Source organism: Rattus norvegicus, chromosome 3 (assembly GCF_021556685.1).
Source record: "Rattus norvegicus strain SHRSP/BbbUtx chromosome 3, alternate assembly SHRSP_T2T, whole genome shotgun sequence".
Lineage (NCBI taxonomy): Eukaryota > Metazoa > Chordata > Mammalia > Rodentia > Muridae > Rattus > Rattus norvegicus.
The window spans coordinates 141826340-141846230 of NC_141536.1; the positions used below are offsets into that span (position 1 = coordinate 141826340).

A 19891-nucleotide genomic window follows, 5' to 3' on the forward strand; every position below is an offset into this window, starting at 1 on the left:
GGGAGGTAGGGTGAAGTGGGCAGTAAGATGGCTTAGTGGGTTGGGGTATAAAAGTAGTTGTGGGGGTTGGGGATTTAGCTCAGTGGTAGAGCGCTTGCCTAGGAAGCACAAGGCCCTGGGTTCGATCCCCAGCTCCGAAAAAAAAAAAAAGAACAAAAAAAAAAAAAAAAAAAAAAGTAGTTGCTACACAAACCTGATGACCTGAGATTTATTTCTGGAACCCACATGAAGGCAGAATGAGAGAACAAACTTCCAAATGTCCTCTGACTGCTACGTTTTCCATGGCATGGATGTATATACACTCTTTGTATGCACATACATACACACACATATGCACAGGTGCAGGGTGAGGGAGAGGGAAATTAAAACAACAGTGGAGAGCAACTCTGGCATCTACTTGTGCACATAAACATAAACTAAAAGACAAATCTATTAGTATATTTATTGTTTAAGCCATCCTTCCACCTTCTGTAATTCTTCTTTTTTTTTTTTTTTTTTGGTTCTTTTTTTCGGAGCTGGGGACCGAACCCAGGGCCTTGCGCTTCCTAGGTAAGCGCTCTACCACTGAGCTAAATCCCCAGCCCCTTTCTGTAACTATTCTTATTGCTAACCCTACCCCCAGCATCCTTGAGTGCCCTCTTCTTAGCCTTCTTGGACTGTAGATGCAGCTTTACTCTCTGTAGTAACTGTCACCTGGAGATTGATGCACTGCTTCCATCTGCTGACCTAGGCCTAGGATGTTTTCAGCCTCTGAGACTTGCTGCTGAATCCACTCACCCTTTCTGGATCTTTCTGATTCCTTACTGGCTGGTTCAGTTCAGCTGTTGTGACTCATACTCCTCTCCAAGCTGACTGATTGAATCCGGCTTCTCCCTCGGCTTCTGGCTGAATCGCTCTGCTTGGCCCTCACACAAACTAGCAATCTGTTCTGATCTTCTGGCTCCTTCACATTCTCTGGCTCATTCTGTCTGTCTTCACCTGTGTCTAGCTTGTTCTCTCTCTGCACCCTGTCTCTGTACAACTGTCCCAGTAAAACTGTCTCTTTCTTTTTTTCTCTTGGCACTGTTCTCTTAAGTAGCCTCTATTGTTCTCTCTGTTTTTATGAGAGTTGGGCATATACACTATTCTGTCAAGTCTTTTTCTGGTTTATCACTTTGTCTGCCTCTCAATTAGAGATCACTTTTGAACTTGGTGCTTCCTTCTACTAACTTACTTAACTGTTACGGATTAAAGGTTAAATGTATGTGCTAACAGTATGTCCATTCCAGCCAGAGTAGCTATGTTGCTGGATTAAAATCCCTCTATATTGGACTCCTAAACTGGATTGGCACTCCTCTTCCCTCATGGTTGGATGGTCATTTCACCTGTTTAAGTTCCGTGCTCTATAAACAACCTTTTGGGACACAAGTTTAGGCTTTGTCTTCCCTTTTTGGGCTCTGACTTCTGTAGCATGTCACATTCATACACACGATTGCTCTGTGCCACCTCGTAGAAGTGAAGACTACTAGATTAGGGAAGAAGATAGCAAGGGTTCTTAATTTAAATTTCGATTTATCTTTTTGGTTTTTGTTTGTGAAGTTGAAATTTATATACACTCATACACTCTGTTGTATTGTACAGACTGAGATTGTGTTTTGTCTGTGGCATTTAGGAAGAAGTTAGATGGCCTCTTACTCTCTGCCTAACACAGGGTTTCTCACTGAGCTGGGAGCTAGGCTAGAAGCCAGCAAGCTCTAGCAATCTATTCTCTGCCCTGCTCTCCCATGCATGGGTTACAGGCGCACATTTGGGATTTCAACTCAGGTCCCCATGCTTACACAAGTGCTCTAACCCACTGGCTATCTCCAGCCCAAGGCCTATTTTGCAAAATATGAATGATTATCTAAGTGCCACTGTCCTATGGAGCGGTTATATAAACTTGCTACGTTATCATTCATATTGTGGAGTATTTTGCAACTGAGAAGAAAATTACAAATCTGCCAATGCAATCATAATGTGACTTCCTAGAATATATTTTTAAAAACAAAAATGCGCTCTTGCTCTTACCCTCCTTCCCTTTGTCCCTTATTTCCCAATTCCCCAACCCCCCTTTCCACGTGCTCATGGCTGGCCTCTACTCCTCCACTCTTATATTTCTCTACTTCCCTTTCTCTTTTTCTGTCCTACTACCCTCTTAATCCCCCTCCCCATGCCCTGAATAAACTCTATTCTATACTTTAAAAAAATGCAGAGTATTGTCTATTATAGGCATTTCAGGGAGTATATGACTAGGAACAGAGACAGAATGAAATAGATAGGTATATTATCATCGGTGCACAAAAACCATACTAGGAAAAGAAAGCAGTGCCATTCCATTCCTGGAGGGGTGGAATGAAGACTTGGAGTGTGATGGTGAAGGAGGGCAGGGACCAGTGACACTCGTCTAAATACCCTGGACTATGGTTTAGACTCTTGTGATTATCTGCTCTGTTTAAAAATAAAATATTGGCTGCTGTTGGTGCATGTCTTTAGTCCCAGCTGTTGGGAGGCAGGAGTAGGCAGGAGTTTGAGGCTGACTGAGTTTCAGAACACCCAGGGCTACACAGAGAAACCCTATGGCAAAAAAAAAAAAAAAAAAAAAAAAAAAAAAATCAAAGATGGGGAATAAAAAAAACCAAAATAGGTTACATTGAGAAGAGTGGAAGCCCAGTGTTCCCAGCAACTGTAAATTTCCCTGGCTGTATAGCCATCCTGCTGATTTTCTTCTTCCTCCTCCTTTCTTCCTCCCTCTCCCCCTCCCTCCCTCCTTTCCTTTCTTCCTTCCCAAGATTTGGGCCTCAGCCTGACTGTCATTTTCTTGTTTCCAGTATGGAGCTCTTGTAGGGGATGGCAGCACTCCCTGTCTGCCCAGACTAAGGGGTTGCTTTCTCTGCGGCAGAACTTTCATGGCTGACCCAGGCACATTGGGGTCAGTTGGTTACTTGGTTGGTATTCACATAGCTGTTTTCTAAGTATTAAATTTTTATTATTTTATGTTTATGAGTGTTTTGCCTGCACACACACATCTTTGTACTGCTTTTCATGCCTGCTGCCTATAGATGCTGAAAGATGGCGTCAGATCCCCTGGAGCTAGAGTTACAGACAGTTGCTGCATATGGGTGCTGGGAATCAAATCAGTCAGTGCTCCTAGCCATTGAGCCTTCTCCAACCCTCATGTGAAGGCTTCCTTTATCTTCATTTTGGAATTCTCTTCACTTCTCCTTTTCTTTCCTAGAGCTCATACGATTCAGTTGTTCATTTGTTGTAGTTTCTGTGCACATTCTCTGTGTAGTTTATTTATACAGAGCACATGTGAATAGAGTTGCTTTTTGAGAAACAGGTATGTGGGAGGTGAGCTGCTATTTCACCTTTTTATTCTATATTCTACACTGTATTAGGAGTTTTTGGATGAATCCTAAAGTGTTACCTGTGCGTCTTGATTTTACTCACATTTCATTCTCCAGAACTGCTTCAGAGAGGTGCCAGTGTGTGGTGTTCTCTGAATTTTGAAATTGTGTAATATAATACGAAACAGATCTTTTATTCATTAGAGTGGGCCGCTTGCCATAATTATAAAACCTGGAAACTTGGGTCTTCTCGTTTGGATACAGTTTTTTTCTGTTTTTTGTTTTGTTTGTTTTAGGTCCCAGGAATTGGACTAAGGTCATCAGGCCAGCCCCTAAGCTGTTTTCCTGGCCTTTTGAGTACAATTTCTTGTTTTTTTGTTTTTGTTTTTGTTTTTTTCTTTCTGGGCCTTCTGTTTGTTTAAAACAAGACTTCTGTAACTAGTGCCTGTTTTTCTTTTTGGTCATTTATTTTTAATTTTATGTTTTTAGATTTACTTATTTTATGCGAGTAAGTGTTTGGCTCATGGGTATATCTGTATCTCATATACATCCTGAATTTGGAGTAATGCCCAGGTGTGACCTGCCGTGTGGGTGCTAGGACTGAGCCGGGCCCCTGCAGGAGCAGTCAGCGACAGTTCCTGACTCTGACAGACAGTGTGTGCTTCGCTTCTTCATGACAGCATCCTGTGCTGGTGTAGAGCTCTTAGAGAATGTTTACTGTGCTGACTTACCTTCTTCCGTTCAGTTTCTACTTCTGCTTGTCTTTCCTCTCACAGCTGTGCTTAAATATCTGCTAGTCCTTGGTGAGTCCTTCATACTGAGAGAACTGATGGTTTCTGTGCTGTGAGCATTGAGTGACCAGAATAAGTAGAAACCTACATGGTTTGAGGGGGCTCCTTGGTTATTTGTGCTTGAAGATGTGCTCTGTTAATTTTTTTCAAGAGGAAGAGCAATTTGGTACCTTGTTGCTCCTTGTCTACGTCTCCATCTCTGTCTCTGGTATTGGGGATTGAACCTAGAGCCGTGGCATACCCCTCACCCCCGCCCCCTGTTCTTCTGCCTCAGCCTCTGTAGTAGCTGGGAATACAGGCTTAGGCTACTGGACCTGACAGTCCTTTGAATGCTTGGCAGTCAGCAAAGAACAGGTACGGTGTTTGGGGATCTCTGGAGGCCACCCTAGGAACATAGCTACCTTTGTACATTGTCTTTGTTCCTATTTAGAGTGTGGTGTCTGACTTCCTTGGGTTGTGCCTTTTGTCGTCTTTCAGAATTTCTTGTGTTCAGAGTAACTAGAACATACATAAATCAGGTCTTTCAGAGCTGGAAGAGTCTTACTTGAGTGACAAGGAGGTGATCTGAGGAATCTGCTTGTCCAAAACAACAGCAAGTTCTCATTTTTGGTAGCTCTGTGTTTTACTTCTATCTACAGTGGTTCATGTATCCCCCAACCACTGTGTCCTTGGTTTTTGTACTTGTGTCTGGCTTATTTTAGTGGCTTTTTCTCTGTTGCATTAGATTTTGACTTCTTCCCCTGCCGAATCTCTTTTCCTCCTTCTAGATTCTGTTTGTATTTTTACTCTGCTGTCTTTTATCTCCCCTTCTCTTTATTATTTCTGTTGTGCTTCAGGGGATGAAAAGAAGTATGGTTCGGTTGTTATGTTTAAATAGTTCAAGCCACCTTCCTGCAGAGAAGGTGGGAAATGACCTTGACTTCCGTGTCTCTTTCCCACTCCCACCCACAGTCAGCCAGGTTTCTTTCTATATGTGGCCATGAAAAACATGCACTATGGGCATGTTCACTCCCTTATCTGCCGCTCAATAGTGTACCATACCAGTCTTCATTTATCTCTAATACACGTTATCAAGGCTTTTCAGGGCGCTTTCATAAAACTAGTTTAATAAAAACTGTTTGAGGGGCTGGGGATTTAGCTCAGTGGTAGAGCGCTTACCTAGGAAGCGCAAGGCTCTGGGTTCGGTCCCCAGCTCCGAAAAAAAAAAAAAGAATCAAAAAAAAAAAAAAACTGTTTGAGGCTGGGGAGAGGCTCAGCAGGGAAGAGCACTGTCTGTTCTTAAAGAGGACCCAGGTTGGGTTCCCAGCACCCACTTTACAGCACACAACCCCTTTAACTCCAGTTTCAGGGAATCTGATGCCTTCTTCTGGCCTTTGAGGCCACTGTAAGTAAGTACATGATACATAGATATACAAGGTGTCAAAAATATCAATACACGTGAAATAAACATAAGTGAGTAAACATTTTTAATAAGTTTTTATGAAAATAATTAACTGCACAGTAATTCTTTTTATATGAGTTTCTCTACTGAAATATTGCCTTATTTTTTCACATTGTGGCATGCTCAAGCATGTGGAATCTGGGCTTTGATAAAATAGTTGATTAAATTTTCTTTATATTTTATAATTTATGAGAAGAGTGGGGTTGTAAAACCTCAGTCCTTTAGCATGTTTTGTTATTGTTGATTGCCTTGGCATTCTTGGTGTAGCTCAGGAAGTAGTCAGTCATCCTTCTACCTCGGCCTTCCAAGTGCTGGGATTACATGTGTGTGCCACTCTGCCCGTCTGTCTGTCTCAGAAGGTAACATTCTTTTAATGGGTCCTGAGCATGAACTTCTTAGACCATTAAGATTGGCAGAAAATTCTGAGTCATCTCTCTGGTCCAGTTTTTTCACCTGTTTATTTTGCTTGGTATGTGTACAGGTTTTGTTTTAAGAATATTAAAATGTAGTTGATTGTATGTTGCAGGTGGTGCTAATATAGTATTAATAATGTTACTCTGTTCTCATTCTAAAGTTGAAGAAAGTATGAATTCTAAACCACCTAGACTTGAGGGTTTTAGAGGGGTGGTGAGCCATGGTCAGTTACCACTAACTACAAACTTGTCTTGCAGGTGTGAGTTGCAAATCCCAGGGAGGAATTATTCTTGGTTGATAGAAACTCCTTTTTTGTCATGAATGAAAATTCACAAAATTTCTCTCTTTAAACTATAAGAGTGTGCTCACTTTAAAAATAACAGTATTTGGGGTTGGGGATTTAGTTCAGTGGTAGAGCGCTTGCCTAGCAAGCACAAGGCCCTGGGTTCAGTCCCCAGCTCTGAAAAAAAGAAAAGAAAAAAAAAATAACAGTATTTATTTCCTTTTTTTCTTTGACAGCTCAATGTTGAAATAAATTTCAAATTTAATAGAACTATTTTTATATCAAGTTTAAGAGAAATGGTCATGTCTCAGGGCTGAAGAGATGAGTCAGTGGTTAAGATCACTGACTGGACTTACAGAGGACCTACCTTTGGTTCCCAGCACCCACATGGCATTTCTCAACTGTAGATAACCCCAGTCACAGGGAATCGGATGCCTTCTGACCTCTGTAGGTACTAAGCAACCTTACAAAGCACAAACATGGATACAAACAAAACTCATTAAAACAAACATACATTAAAATAAAAATTTTTTAAAAACAATGAAATTTGGTGGCTGGCAAGAGGGCTCAGTGGTTTAGAAGCACTTGTTTCATAACTGTTCACAACTCCAATACTAGAGGATCCTATGCCCTCTTCTGAACTCTGGGTACACAAACATACAAACAGGTAAAACACTCTGTACATAAACTAGAGAAATCTAAAATAATGTTAAAAGTGAAGTCGTAAGTGCACATAGAATTTGCTTTAATAATTTTATTCTTAATGATTTATTTATTAAAATTAAAACATAATTAGACATTTTAGATGAAGGTTTAATGGAACCAAGGTTCATAGACCATACAGTTTTCCCCGTTAGTGACCGGTTCAATGACTTCTTAGTATATTCAAAGGTTATAAACAGTACCATGGTATAATTCTAGAACATTTTCATTACCCCTAAAAGAAACAGACCTTTTAGTGATGTCATTCATTGTCCCCTCCTTTTAGACCCTAGCAACTACTTCATTTAATCACTGGCAAATTATTTAAAAGAAGCATTTCCCTGCTGAGCAATTTTTAAAAAGTGTCTTCAGATTATAATTATGTCACTTCCCTGTTCCCTTTTCTTTCTCCAACCCCCCCCCCTCGTGCCTTCCCACTTGTTCTCTTTCAAATTCATGGACTTTTTTCTCCTTTTTTTAATATGTATATATGTATGATGTATGTATGTGTGATATATATTCATGTATGTATTCCCAGATCCTGCTCAGTCTCTATGACATTACTTGTTTGAATGTCTTCAGAGCTGACCATTTGGTAACCAATGGATGTGCTCTTCCTGGGAAAGACTTTCCTAGCTGCTGCAGTCCTCTGTCTAGTGTTGAGGCCAGCTGAGCCTTCCCTTCTCCATTTCAGCTAGTCACTTAGTGGCATACTTGTTCAAGTCCTGCTTAGGCAGTCAGTCATGTTGGTGAGACTTCATGTTGTAGCTTCTGACATTTCTTTTTTTTTTTTTTTTAATTTAAGATCTTTATTAACATGTGCTTGCAGTTTGTTGACTGTTTTGAAAAAAATGAAGTTGTAAACTTTATTACAAATTGAAAATGAAGTTCTTAAAAATCTCAGCTCTTGTTCTTGCTCCTTGTTCTTTCCCTTTTGCCCTCTTTCCCTTTGTCCCTTCTCTCCCCATCCCTTTCCCCTCCTCCCCTCCACGTGCTCATGACTGGCCTTTACTTCTCTCTTCTTCTACTCTTCTTCTCTCATTAAACCTTTCCACAAGGGAAAAAAAATCTCAACTTGACCAGATATGAAACAATTTAAAAACCATTCAAGGTGTATTGAGAAAAACCAGACCTTTTTTTTTTTTTTTTTTTCGGAGCTGGGGACCGAACCCAGGGCCTTGCGCTTCCTAGGCAAGCGCTCTACCACTGAGCTAAATCCCCAACCCCCAGACCTTTTTTTTTTTTTCCCCCTTAAATACATTTGTCATTACCAAGAACAGACATCTTTAGGTAAAAATAATAAAAGCCCCATGTTGCATAATGCAGATAGTTCTAGTGGATCTGGTCAGTGGGCACAAAGCAAGCACTTAAGGTCTTCAGCTCCAATCTTTGTTCATATCTTATTGCTGGAATTTCATATTCATTTCTTCTTGTTAGATGACCAAACCAGATGATGGTAGAGGTAAGCCAGCCTCTGGAGTGGATGGATTCTCAGCTGGTGGATCGGCTGCTTTTGTTTTTTTGCCATCTTGTGGTTTAGGGTTCTCTGGGCATCTGCGTTAGTGATTGAAGTTGCCACGGTACCGACTTTAAAATGACTGTTGACCTTTGGTTTCATCTCCTTGATTTTCTTTGTCTTCTTCATTGCCACATCCTCTCTAGGCTGTCTTTGGCGAGGAGGGCCCCTGCAGAATTGTGGTCTGTAACCCCAATACATATTCTATCTCACTGGTCTACCTTGCTTTCCTGCACCCTGATTGTCAGCACCCTCTACCACTTCTCCTTGCACAGCGGGGTTAGAATATCGTGATCAGGTCTCCACATCTAGTAAGGTGGGAACCTTCTCCCGTGATAGGGCTGGCGTTGTTGGGCCTGGCCTTTGGGAGTGTTTTCTGATCCCTGCTCTTTTTGCCACTCTCACTATTCTGGTAATTTTGCTGGTAATTGTGTGGAGGACCCCTACGACGTGATTGGTGTCTGTAATGGTTAAGGTCTGCTACGTATTTACTGCCTTGAACTGGAACTCCACCAGGATCTGTAGCATTTGCTGCCTCTGCGCCCTTTTCTCCTTCAACATCAAACTCCATGGTCTCTCCATCTCCTACACTGCGAAGGTACTTCCTGGAGTTCTTCTTCTTTATGGCAGTCTGGGGTACAAATACTTCTTACCTGGTGTCATTCCTGTTGATGAAACTTTACCTGTTCTTACATTGAACCTTACATTTACTGTTCACAAAACCGTTGCAGTGGAGCCTGGCTTGGTGTCGGGGACAGCGTTGGCTGCTGAGTCTTCCCCTCACTGCTGATGATTGTGGTGATGGTGACAGGCCTGCACTGACAACTGCAGCTCCTCCCAGGTGTGATGGTGACTTGGCCAGTGGCAGCAGTGGGTCCCTCAGGGCTCTTCCGTTCCCCCTACCAATCGAACTACTTCTGACATTTCTAGGAGACAAAGTCTTACAGCAAACTCTAGCTCTTGGAATTTTTCTGCCTCTTCCAAAATGATCACTGAACCTTGGATATAAGAGTTGTGGTATGGATAAATTTACCCACTAGGACTGGGCTGCACAACTCTTCATCTTGATAGGTTGTGATTTTCTCTATCAGCCTCTGCTGCAAAAAGAAATTTTCCTGATGAAGAGTGTACTTTCCTGGCTAGATCCTGGAGAAGGAAGAATTCACAGAAGCTGGTGGATCTGTGAATTCAGTGCCAACTTGGTCACATAGTCTGCAGGCTACCCAGAGCAATCTAGTGAGACCCTGTCTTACAAAAGAGCTTTTGCCCTTATCCTGTTCTTGAAAGATACCTTTGATGTTTGGGGTCCTTTGCTTTCCTATATCGGGGAGGGGGTGGAGAGCTGGAGAGATGGCTCAGGGGTTAAGTCTACTTGCAAAGGACTCCAGTTCCTAGCATTCACATGGTGGCTCACAACCATCTATTCATTCCACTTCCAGAGGATTTGATGCCCTCTTCTGGTCTCTTTGGACACCGTGCATGCATGTGGTACACATATGTACACCTTGCAAGTAAAACACAAATTCACATAAAATAAATCTCAGGAAACAAGAATATGGGGGCTGGAGAGATGATGGTTCAGCAGTTAAGAGCCCTGGCTGTTAATACAACCTGAATTCAACTCCCAGAACCCACATGATGACTCCTAACCATCTGTAACTCCTGTTCCAGATCCGACACCCTTCTAGGCATTCATGTGGTGCACAGATACACAACATTCATATACAAGAAAATACATTTAAAAAACAGAAGCAAAACATGATTTTGCTCTTTACTTAGATTTACGCCTTCCTCATAATGTTACATTTTTTTCCTAAGATTGTATTTCTCTTGTGGAATTTATGCCTGGGTAATTTATAGTCTGTGTATTCTATCTTTTGTAATGTTTTTATTGATGTTAAGATTGCTTACATGTTTTGGAGGATATTTATGTATTTATGAATTAAGGGGGGTCTCATACAATTACCCTGGCTGTCCTGAGACTCATACTGTAATCAAGAATGACCTTACGGACTGGAATGATGGCTCAGTGGTTAAGAGCACTGACTGCTCTTCCAGAGGTCCTGAGTTCAAATCCCAGCAACCACATGGTGGCTCACAACCATCTGTAATGGAATCCAGTGCTCTCTTCTGGTGTGTCTGAAGACAACTACAGTGTACTTACATATAATAAATAAATCTTTAAAAAAAAAAAAAGAATGACCTCAAACACCTGGTCCTCTTCCTTCACCTCCCAAGTGTTCAGGTTGCAGAGAATCACTGATGTTAGGCAAGCATTCACCAACTGAACTATGTTTCCAACTATGTGGCTTGAATTTTGCATGTGTTTTTTACCCTCACAGTATGATCTGAGTCTCTGAAATCTTAGTTGTGGATATAGAATTCTCTGCTGCTTGTCTTCTAATCTTGTGTCTTCTTATCATGCACTGGTATGGAACTGTGGTGAACTGTTGAAGGGTTTGGGTCTTCTTAGGGTTTAGTTATTTGTAATTTGAATGGTCCTCAATTTCCCTTCTAAAAAGAGTACTTGCTTCTTGCCAAGGAAAGACACACGAAGAAAGGAAAATCCTACCTGGGATTTTCATTTTCCTAAAATTACGTGTGGGTACCCACAGAGGCCACAGGTGTGTGGAGACTTGGCAGCTTCGAGACACTGCATGTGCTGGGTGGACGTGGGTCCTCTGGACGAGCTGCACATGCTCTTGACTGCTGAGCCATCTCTCTGGGCCTTGCTTATTCTTTTTATTTGATGACCTGGAGTTGGCTATGTAGCCCAGGTGATCCTTGAACCTGCAATTCTCCTAACCTAGTTGATACTTAAATATTTAACGGGGTTGGGGATTTGGCTCAGTGGCAGAGCGCTTGCCTAGGAAGCGCAAGGCCCTGGGTTCGGTCCCCAGCTCCGAAAAAAAGAATAAAAAAAAAAAAATATTTAAGCATATATGGGGCCTGGTGAAAAGCACTTGTTGCCAAACTCGATGACCTGAGTTTTATCCTAGGGCCCACACAGTAGAAGGAGAGGGCTAACCTTGAAAAAAGGGGGTAACCTTAACTCCCATGTGTTTGCCCCCCCCCCCCCGTCAATTAAAACATGATAAAGGATTTTTGTAAAATGATACAGATAAGTAATAGGTAAATGTGAGCAAAACACTGCATGGAGATGCCTGTGGTGTTCTGTGACAGGGTCTCTGGAGATTTAGTCTTAACTCCTAAATAGGAAGACAGGGAATAACTAATGAGGACTTTTTTTTTTTAATGCCCAACAAGACTGAGATGTTGACTAACGGTGATCCTAGGTTTCATCGGCAACATAGTTGGGAGGTTTGTTGTTGTTTTTGTTTTTTTGAAGTTTTATTTATTTATAAGTACACTGTAGGTGTCTTCAGACACACCAGAAGAGGGCATCAGATGCCATTACAGATGGTTGTGAGCCACCATATGGTTGCTGGGATTTGAACTCAGGACCTCTGGAAGAGCAGTCAGTGCCCTTAACCACTGAGCCATCTCTCCAGCCCCATTGTTGTTTTTGTTTTTTGTTTTTTGTTTTTTTTTTTTGAAGTTTTATTTATTTATAAGTTGGGAGGTTTAGTTTACATGGAGATAAAAATTAAAACCATGGGCTGAAGAGATGGCTCAGTGGTTAAGAGCACTGACTGCTCTTCCAGAGGTCCTGAGTTCAAATCCCAGCAACCATATGGTGGCTCACAACCATCTGTAATGGGATCTGATGCCCTCTTCTGGTGTGTCTGAAGACAGCAACAATGTACTTAATATAGAATAAATAAATCTTTAAAAAAAAAATTAAAACCATGAAATACCATTGCCCATAGGATGGAAATACCAATACCAAATATTGGTAACTATGGGGGACCTGAGCTCTCACAGTGAATACTGTTGGGAGTGCTTAAGAGAGCTGGTAAACTTTTTTGTTTTGGTTTGGTTTTAGTTTTTGGGGTATGAGTACATGCCTGTGTGCGATGGTGCATGCCTGTTACCCCAGCATTTGGGAGGAGGAAGTAGAGACAAGGGAATTAAGAGTTCAAGTTGGAACTATACTTTCTCAAAAAGAAAATGATATTTTAAATCTTAGGATCAGTGAAACAGTCATAGAGGAAGTTGCAAACCCATCTTCAAAAGCATACGTTCTGTGTGCTTGCACTGTCTTTGGCGGTGTTTCTCTGGGCTCCAGGGGCCTTTGAGCTGATCTGTGCAGGGGGGGTACCCAGAGGTCCTCACATGGCCAGCACCTTGGTTCACCTGATTACTCTTCTCTGCAGAGCCTACTGTGAAGGCCACCTAATTATCTGATTTGCTTTGGTAAAACCAGCCCTTTTACCATACTGTGCTTTAAGTGTCCCAGAGATGGCTGCTTCAAGGAGCAGTTGATCTCCTCTGATCCACTGTTCAGTGGTAATGGAAAAGACCTGGTACCCCTCAGCCTGAAGCAGGGTCCAGCATTAGATTGACAATAGGACTCCACTCTAAGCCTATGGAGAAATTTCTGGATCTTTCTAGCCCTTCCCTTTGCATCCTTTACTGATAGCAACTGCTGAGAAACATCTGAGGAAATGAGCACGAGGGTCCTCTTAGCTTTTCAAAAAACAAAGAAACAAACAAAAAGCCTGTATTTAGGAATGTTTACTGTGCTCGTTGGATTTGAAAGGTTTTATTCACCTGAGTTTTAACTTTTCTGTCACAGAAAGATGCTGTGCAGTGGTCTAGAAATGTAGCTACACTGGATGGAGAAGAACCAGAGGACTCCGCTGATGTGGAAAGCTGTGGGTCTAATGAAGCCAGCACTGTGAGTGGTGAAAATGATGGTAAGTGCTAGAGCAAGAGTCAGGGAAAGACCAGGCAGTGCCAAGGGGCTCAGCTTTGGTTTCCTTGTCTTCCAGTGTCTCTGGATGAAACATCCTCAAATGCATCCTGCGCTACAGAGCCTCAGGGCAGGTCCCTCTCCAATCCCAGGGACGGCCACAGGGCTTCCTCACAGGTAATGGGCTCGATAGACACGATAGAAGAATCGTGTGGGTGAAAGCAGACATGTGACAGGGTTTGTCTGTCTTAAGCAGAGTGTCAAGAGATGTATTTGAAGAATGGAGAGAGTAAAATTCATTGTTTTACAGTGCTAGGGACTGAATCCAGGACTTTGTAGGTTAGGCAAACACTACCACTGAGCTATATCCTCAGCCCCATGTCACCTCCATCTGTGACTAGTTCCTTATCTCTAGGATGGGGACAACGTGTCTGATTCTTTTTTTACCCCCCAGCTAAGGGGAATGCTTAGTGCGTTGACATTGGTCCATACCTGTACTAACATTGCCTGGGAGCTCTTGTGTGCGTGTGAACTGGATTTTAAAGATTTTTTTTTCTTTTATGTGTATGAATGTTTTGCTTACATGTGTGTATGTGCAGAGTTTGTGTGTGTGTGTGTGTGGGAGGGGGGGTCTGGATTAGGACCAAGGAATCAAATCCTTTGGAACTAGAGCTACAGATGGGTGTGAGCTGCTATGTGTGTGCACGGAATCAAACCCACATCCTTTGGAAGGGTAGACAGTGTTCTTAACTACTGAACCATCTCTCCAATCCCTACATGAACTTTGAAATTTTATATGTGTGTATATGTGTGTTCACTTGCAACAGCAGTGGAGATCAATGGACAGCTTTGGAGAGTCAGTTCTCTTCCTCCCCTTTAGGATTTTGGGGTTGAAAAAAGGTTATCAGGTTTGTGCGGGAATAAATTCCTTTAGACACTGAGCCGCATCACTAGCCCTTGACATGAAAGAATAGGGCAGAGCTAAAGGAATGCTGTAGCACCCTACAGATTGACTCCTTGTTTCTTTTAAATCCCTTCTGGAAATACAGGCAAACAAACAAAAGAAAAGGACTGGGGTTATGCTGCCTCGTGTTGTTCTGACTCCTCTGAAGGTAAACGGGGCCCACGTTGAACCTGCATCGGGTATGTATAGTCTCAGTGGTTGTGGTCCTTTTTCCTAGGGTCCTGGGGACCTATCTCTGTCAGCAACTTTTGACTTAACAGTGTGATGCCGGTAGAGTTACTGAGTCCAAGAAAAGCCTTGAGAACCCAGGAAGGCAGTGGTATTGTATTGTATTGTATTGTATTGTATTGTATTGTATTGTATTGTATTGTATTGTATTGTATTGTATTGTATTGATTAGAGCTTTGTGCTGGGTTTTGCCATGAACCCTCTTCTTGACTCTAGGGTTGGCCATGAACATCTGATGATGGATGGCTCTGCCAGTGGTTTGGCATTATTTAGTGATATTTTAAGCCAGACCATGAGGTAATGGTCCCTGCCAACTCAGGGCTGGGAGCCAGAAGCATCCCTCTATTGACAGCAGCATGTCAGGGAGCGAGTGCTGGGAGAATTAAGCTTGTCTGAGAGCCACGAGTACAGCTTATGATGCTTCTGACAATGAAGTGCTGTGCCTTCAGGGTTCTCAGGCCGTCATGCAGATGGTGAGAGTGGCAGTCCATCCAGCAGCAGCAGCGGCTCTCTGGCTTTGGGCAACAGTACTATTCGAAGCCAGGCTGAGGTCACTCGGGACCCTGCCCCTCTCCTGAGAGGCTTCCGGAAGCCAGCCACAGGTGAGAAGGAGTCACATATTTCTCTGTCTGTAAAAGGGCTCTCTGCAGGACTGAGAGGTTGTTCTCTCAGGACGTTTTCCCCCTTTAAACTAAAAATCCTTACTTCTTGCTTCCAAAAAAATCACAGGTCAAATGAAGCGCAACAGAGGGGAAGAGGTAGATTTTGAGACGCCTGGGTCCATTCTTGTTAACACCAATCTCCGTGCTTTGATAAACTCTCGGACCTTCCATGCCCTGCCATCACACTTCCAGCAGCAACTCCTCTTCCTCCTGCCTGAAGTGGATAGACAGGTGCCTGTGCACAGTTCCTCTTGGTCGATGCCCGCGCGGGCTCCTGTTCTCTCAAGTTGCCTTATTGTGTCTGTCTTATCCTTTGCCCTTCTAGGTGGGGACGGATGGCCTGTTGCGCCTCAGCAGCAGTGCACTCAATAATGAGTTTTTCACCCACGCAGCTCAGAGCTGGAGGGAACGCCTGGCTGAAGGTGAGTAGATTCCATAGCATGTGGCCTGAGAGAGCTGTTGTGTGTGGTTATTTTGCAGCTCTGAGGTTGAGCATTCCTGCTTTTCCAGCAGACCCAGGTTTAATTCTTAGCACCTACGTAGAAACTCAGAATTGTCTTGTTACTCTAATTCTAGGAGGTCGAATGCCCTCCTCTGGCCTCCTAGGGAGCCAGGCACATACATGGTGCATGGACTTACATGCATCAGACACCCATACTCATCAAGAAAAGAAAACAACTTAAGCACTTCGTAATTCAGGCTTTTGCTAAGATCAAGTGTGTAAAATCCATGTGTTAATTTTCACCACTTTTTTTTCTGAGAAGATATTAATGTAAGGTGGGCTTGCTCATTGTACTAGTTCATGGTGGTTATTAATAGGGCACATTGCTCTGAAAACACCACATATTAGGAGTATTCATTCTATATATGTTCTTTTATCACTAAAACTGTATATACCTATACCTTTCAGTAATGGCATTGTGTGCATGTGTGAAGAAAAGCGCCCCAAGATGACATACTCATTGCCGCCATGCTCTCTTTCTGCCATGCTCTCTTTCTGCCATAGTCACTTAGAGTAGATACTAACTTCTCTGAATTTAGTTCTCTATAGTAGCTTCACGGTGAATGTGTGGAGAGGATCCAAGATTACCCCCTGAGTTTTGTTAATTTTGACAGTTTATGTACAGAGGTGGGGTTTATTACAGCAGAACAATATAAAGTAAGATCGGCAATGGAAAAAGGCACGCAGGTAACATACAGGGGCAGCCAGGCCCAGGTTTCTGAAACTTCTGTGGATTGAATCATAGGACATGAATGAATACCTCAGAAGTAAATTGTGATGGTGTGAAAATGTCTACCAGGGGGCTGGAAAGAAGGCTCAGCGGTTAAGAGTAGTGCTCTTCCAGAGGTCCTGAGTTAAATTCCCAGCAACCACATGGTGACTTATAACCATCTGTAATGTAATGTAAATTTGTGCCCTCTTCTGGCCTGCAGATAATAGCTGCCAGCAGAACACTGTATATATAATAAATAAATCTTTAAAAAAAAACAATGTCTACCAGAGAATTTTGGTAGACTTAGCACACGGGATTTTGTTTTGTTTTGCTCCTTAATTAGGAGTATGTGTGTCTTTGGATATGTGCACAAGAGTTGAAGTCCTTCCAGAAGCCATAGGTGTTCTTTTCCCTTAGAGGAAGTTAGTTGTAAATTACTTAACATGGATTCTTGGAGCCAAACTCTTTTTTTTTTTTTTTTTTTTTTTTTGGTTCTTTTTTTCGGAGCTGGGGACTGAACCCAGGGCCTTGCGCTTCCGAGGTAAGCGCTCTACCACTGAGCTAAATCCCCAGCACCTGGAGCCAAACTCTTAACCACCAAGCCCTGGTACCCAGGGTTTTTATTAGGAGCTGCTTCTGTTGGAAGCCATTGCTAGTTCTAAAAGTTCTATTCATTGTTCATTTTTCACCAGCTTGTTTATCAAGAGGTATTAATATAAGGCATTAGTTCCTAAAAAGAAAGCAGGTGTCTTTAGCATGGGTAGTATTGTCAGCATCGAGAGCATAATGAACCACTCATCACTTAGGGTGGGCGAGTCCTTTAAATCCAGGCTCCCAGGTGCCACCAAATGGCCAGGCTCAAGGATAAAGCTCGAGAATGGTCTTTTGTTTTTCATTGTCTTGATGAATGTGTTGCTTGCTTTGGACTGATGATAGAGGAGTAGCTCTCTCTTAGATAGAATTATTAGTTCTGTCCTGAGTTAGAAGTATGCTCTGGGAGGTCCACTGACAGTTAGGAGTCAAATTCTCTGTTTTGTTTTGTTTTGTTTTGTTTTGTTTTGTTTTTTAAAAACTGCCTTGTAGGAGCTGGAGGAGATGGTCCCGTTGGTAAGCTGCTTACCGTGTAATCATAAAGACCTGATTTTAATCCCCGAATGCTCCCCCTCTACACACACACACACAAAACCTAGTGGTAGCCTGTTGTACATGCGCTATAGTAGCACGGCCAGCACTGAGTAGGTGGGAATCAGCAGCTTGTGGAGAGGTTCACTGCCAAGATAGCCTAGGCTGAGTAGTAAGTCCCAGTCTAGTGAAAGATCTTATTTCAAACAAAATATGTACATCTGGGTAGAGATGGCTCAGCAGTTAAGAGTACACCCTGCTCTTCCAGAAGACGTATTTAGTTTGGTGCACCCATGTTCCAGCTCAGTGGGGTCTTTTACCCTTTCCTAGCCTCAGCACATGGCATACACAGACACATACATAAAGATAAATCTTTAAAGCAAACCAGCCTTGATAATTCCCAAAGTTATCCTCTGCCCTCCACATGAGTGTATGGGCACACACCAAACAATAAAATGCTTGTTGTGGAACTAGAAGACTTCAATGTCTGTAGAACAGATACTTTAGTATCCAAAATTCATTAACTGGAAGTCATTTTTCTCTTTAGGTGAATTCACTCATGAGATGCAAGTCAGGCTAAGACAAGAAATGGAAAAGGAGAAGAAGGTGGAACAATGGAAGGAGAAGTTCTTTGAAGATTACTATGGACAGAAGTAAGGCCTTCAGTAGTATGAGTTCTCTCTGGGCATTTTGTTGGGACATAGGCAGTTGGTGTCCAAATACCTGCCATTTACAGTGGCCACTCATATCTGCACTTCTGTATGCATAGTTTGAACAAACTAAGGATTGTTTAAGGAGGAAACCATGGCTCTCTGTGCACTGATGAACACAGGACTAACTACTGCCGAGTATCACACTCAGTGAGGCTAGATCTGTAGACGTGATGCTGGGAAAGCTCCTTTTCTCCTTTTTTTTTTAAAGCCTCTGGGAGAAGACGTGGTAGAGTGTAAGTGTGTTTGTTTGGCATGTGGGAGGCCATGGATTGGAGTCCTAGCAACACTAAACAAAAAATAAAGTATCCAGGAGCATATAGATAGGTTATATTACAAACATGCTGTTTTGTCTAAGGGACTTAGAGATACTCAGAATGCCCTGTATACCAAGGACAGGTAGAGTATGTCCCTAAAGCCTGGGAATGACTAGGTGACTCACTTCACTATTACCCACAGGGAGCTATTGTCGTTTCTGCGCTTAGTGCTATGCAGTAGGCAGATTTGTTTCATTCTAGTGGTGTTATCTGGGTGTGTATTGTTCCAGAAATAAGAGAGAAACACTCTCTGGCCTGTAGTTAATGATGTGAGTTTGATTTGCAGATTGGGTTTGACCAAAGAAGAATCACTGCAGCAGAAAGAAGACCAGGAGGAGGCCAAAATCAAGAGTGGCTTTTGTGTCTCAGGGGAGTCAGTGCGGCCACAGCGTGGGCCCAACACCCGTCAACGGGACGGGCATTTTAAGAAACGTTCTCGGCCAGATCTCCGAACCAGATCTAGAAGGAATCTGTACAAAAAACAGGAGCCAGAACAAGCAGGGATTGCTAAAGATGCAAATGCTGCACCAGATGTTTCACTCTCTAAAGATGCTAAGACCGACTCACCAGGGGTGAACAGTCCCCCTGGGCCAGATGTGTCCTCCCCAGCATCTGGACAGGAGGGTCCCAAGTGTCCAAGTGAACCTGTGGCTTCCCAGATACAAACAGAAATGGACAACTTGGCCTGTGCCTCTACATCTCCAGACAGAACCCCTACCTTACCTCAGGACAGTGTGGATCAAGAGACAAAGGATCAGAAGAGGAAATCCTTTGAGCAGGAAGCCTCTGCATCCTTTCCCGAAAAGAAGCCCCGGCTTGAAGATCGTCAGTCCTTTCGTAACACAATTGAAAGTGTTCACACCGAAAAGCCACAGCCCACTAAAGAGGAGCCCAAAGTCCCGCCCATCCGGGTAAGATACTTGGCACTTACAGTCTCATGTATCAGATTTCTTTCTGAGGAGTATGAGTTCATTTGGCAGGGGCACGAATAAAGTAGAGGCTCCTTGGCCCTGGCATGAATTACGTGGTGTATAAAACTTTATTTAGGAAAACTTTTAATTGACTGACTTAGAAAAATACACTTCTCCCCTCCTCCTCCTCCTCCTCTTCCTCCTCTTCCTCCTCCTCCTCCTCTTCTTCCTCCTCCTCCTCTTCCTCCTCCTCTTTTTCCTCTCCCCTTCCTCCCCTTCTTCCTCCTCCTCTTTCTCCTCTCCTTCCTCTACCCTTCTTCCCTTTCCTCCTCTTCCTCCTCCTCCTCCTCTTCATTTGTTTTGTTTTGCCAGAGAGAGGTTTTCCTGTGTATCCCTGACTGTTCTAGAACCCACTTTGTAGCCCAGGCTGGCCTT

The 19891-nt window shown here is 42.9% G+C and overlaps 1 protein-coding gene and 1 pseudogene across 9 annotated transcripts in view; one reads left to right on the forward strand and one right to left on the reverse strand.

The window, feature by feature from the left end:
- The window catches only part of Asxl1 (ASXL transcriptional regulator 1), a 67937-nt gene that overhangs the window by 42543 nt on the left and 5503 nt on the right, over nt 1-19891 (forward strand). For all 9 annotated transcript variants that reach the window (XM_087652306.1, XM_087652301.1, XM_087652300.1 and 6 more), the window contains 8 exon segments: nt 13212-13332; nt 13408-13505; nt 14378-14471; nt 14970-15122; nt 15250-15413; nt 15508-15604; nt 18066-18171; nt 18832-19456. In XM_087652306.1, the coding sequence (XP_087508432.1) occupies nt 13212-13332; nt 13408-13505; nt 14378-14471; nt 14970-15122; nt 15250-15413; nt 15508-15604; nt 18066-18171; nt 18832-19456 (1458 nt within the window).
- Nucleotides 8430-11097, reverse strand: LOC148006575 (Y-box-binding protein 1 pseudogene; annotated as a pseudogene).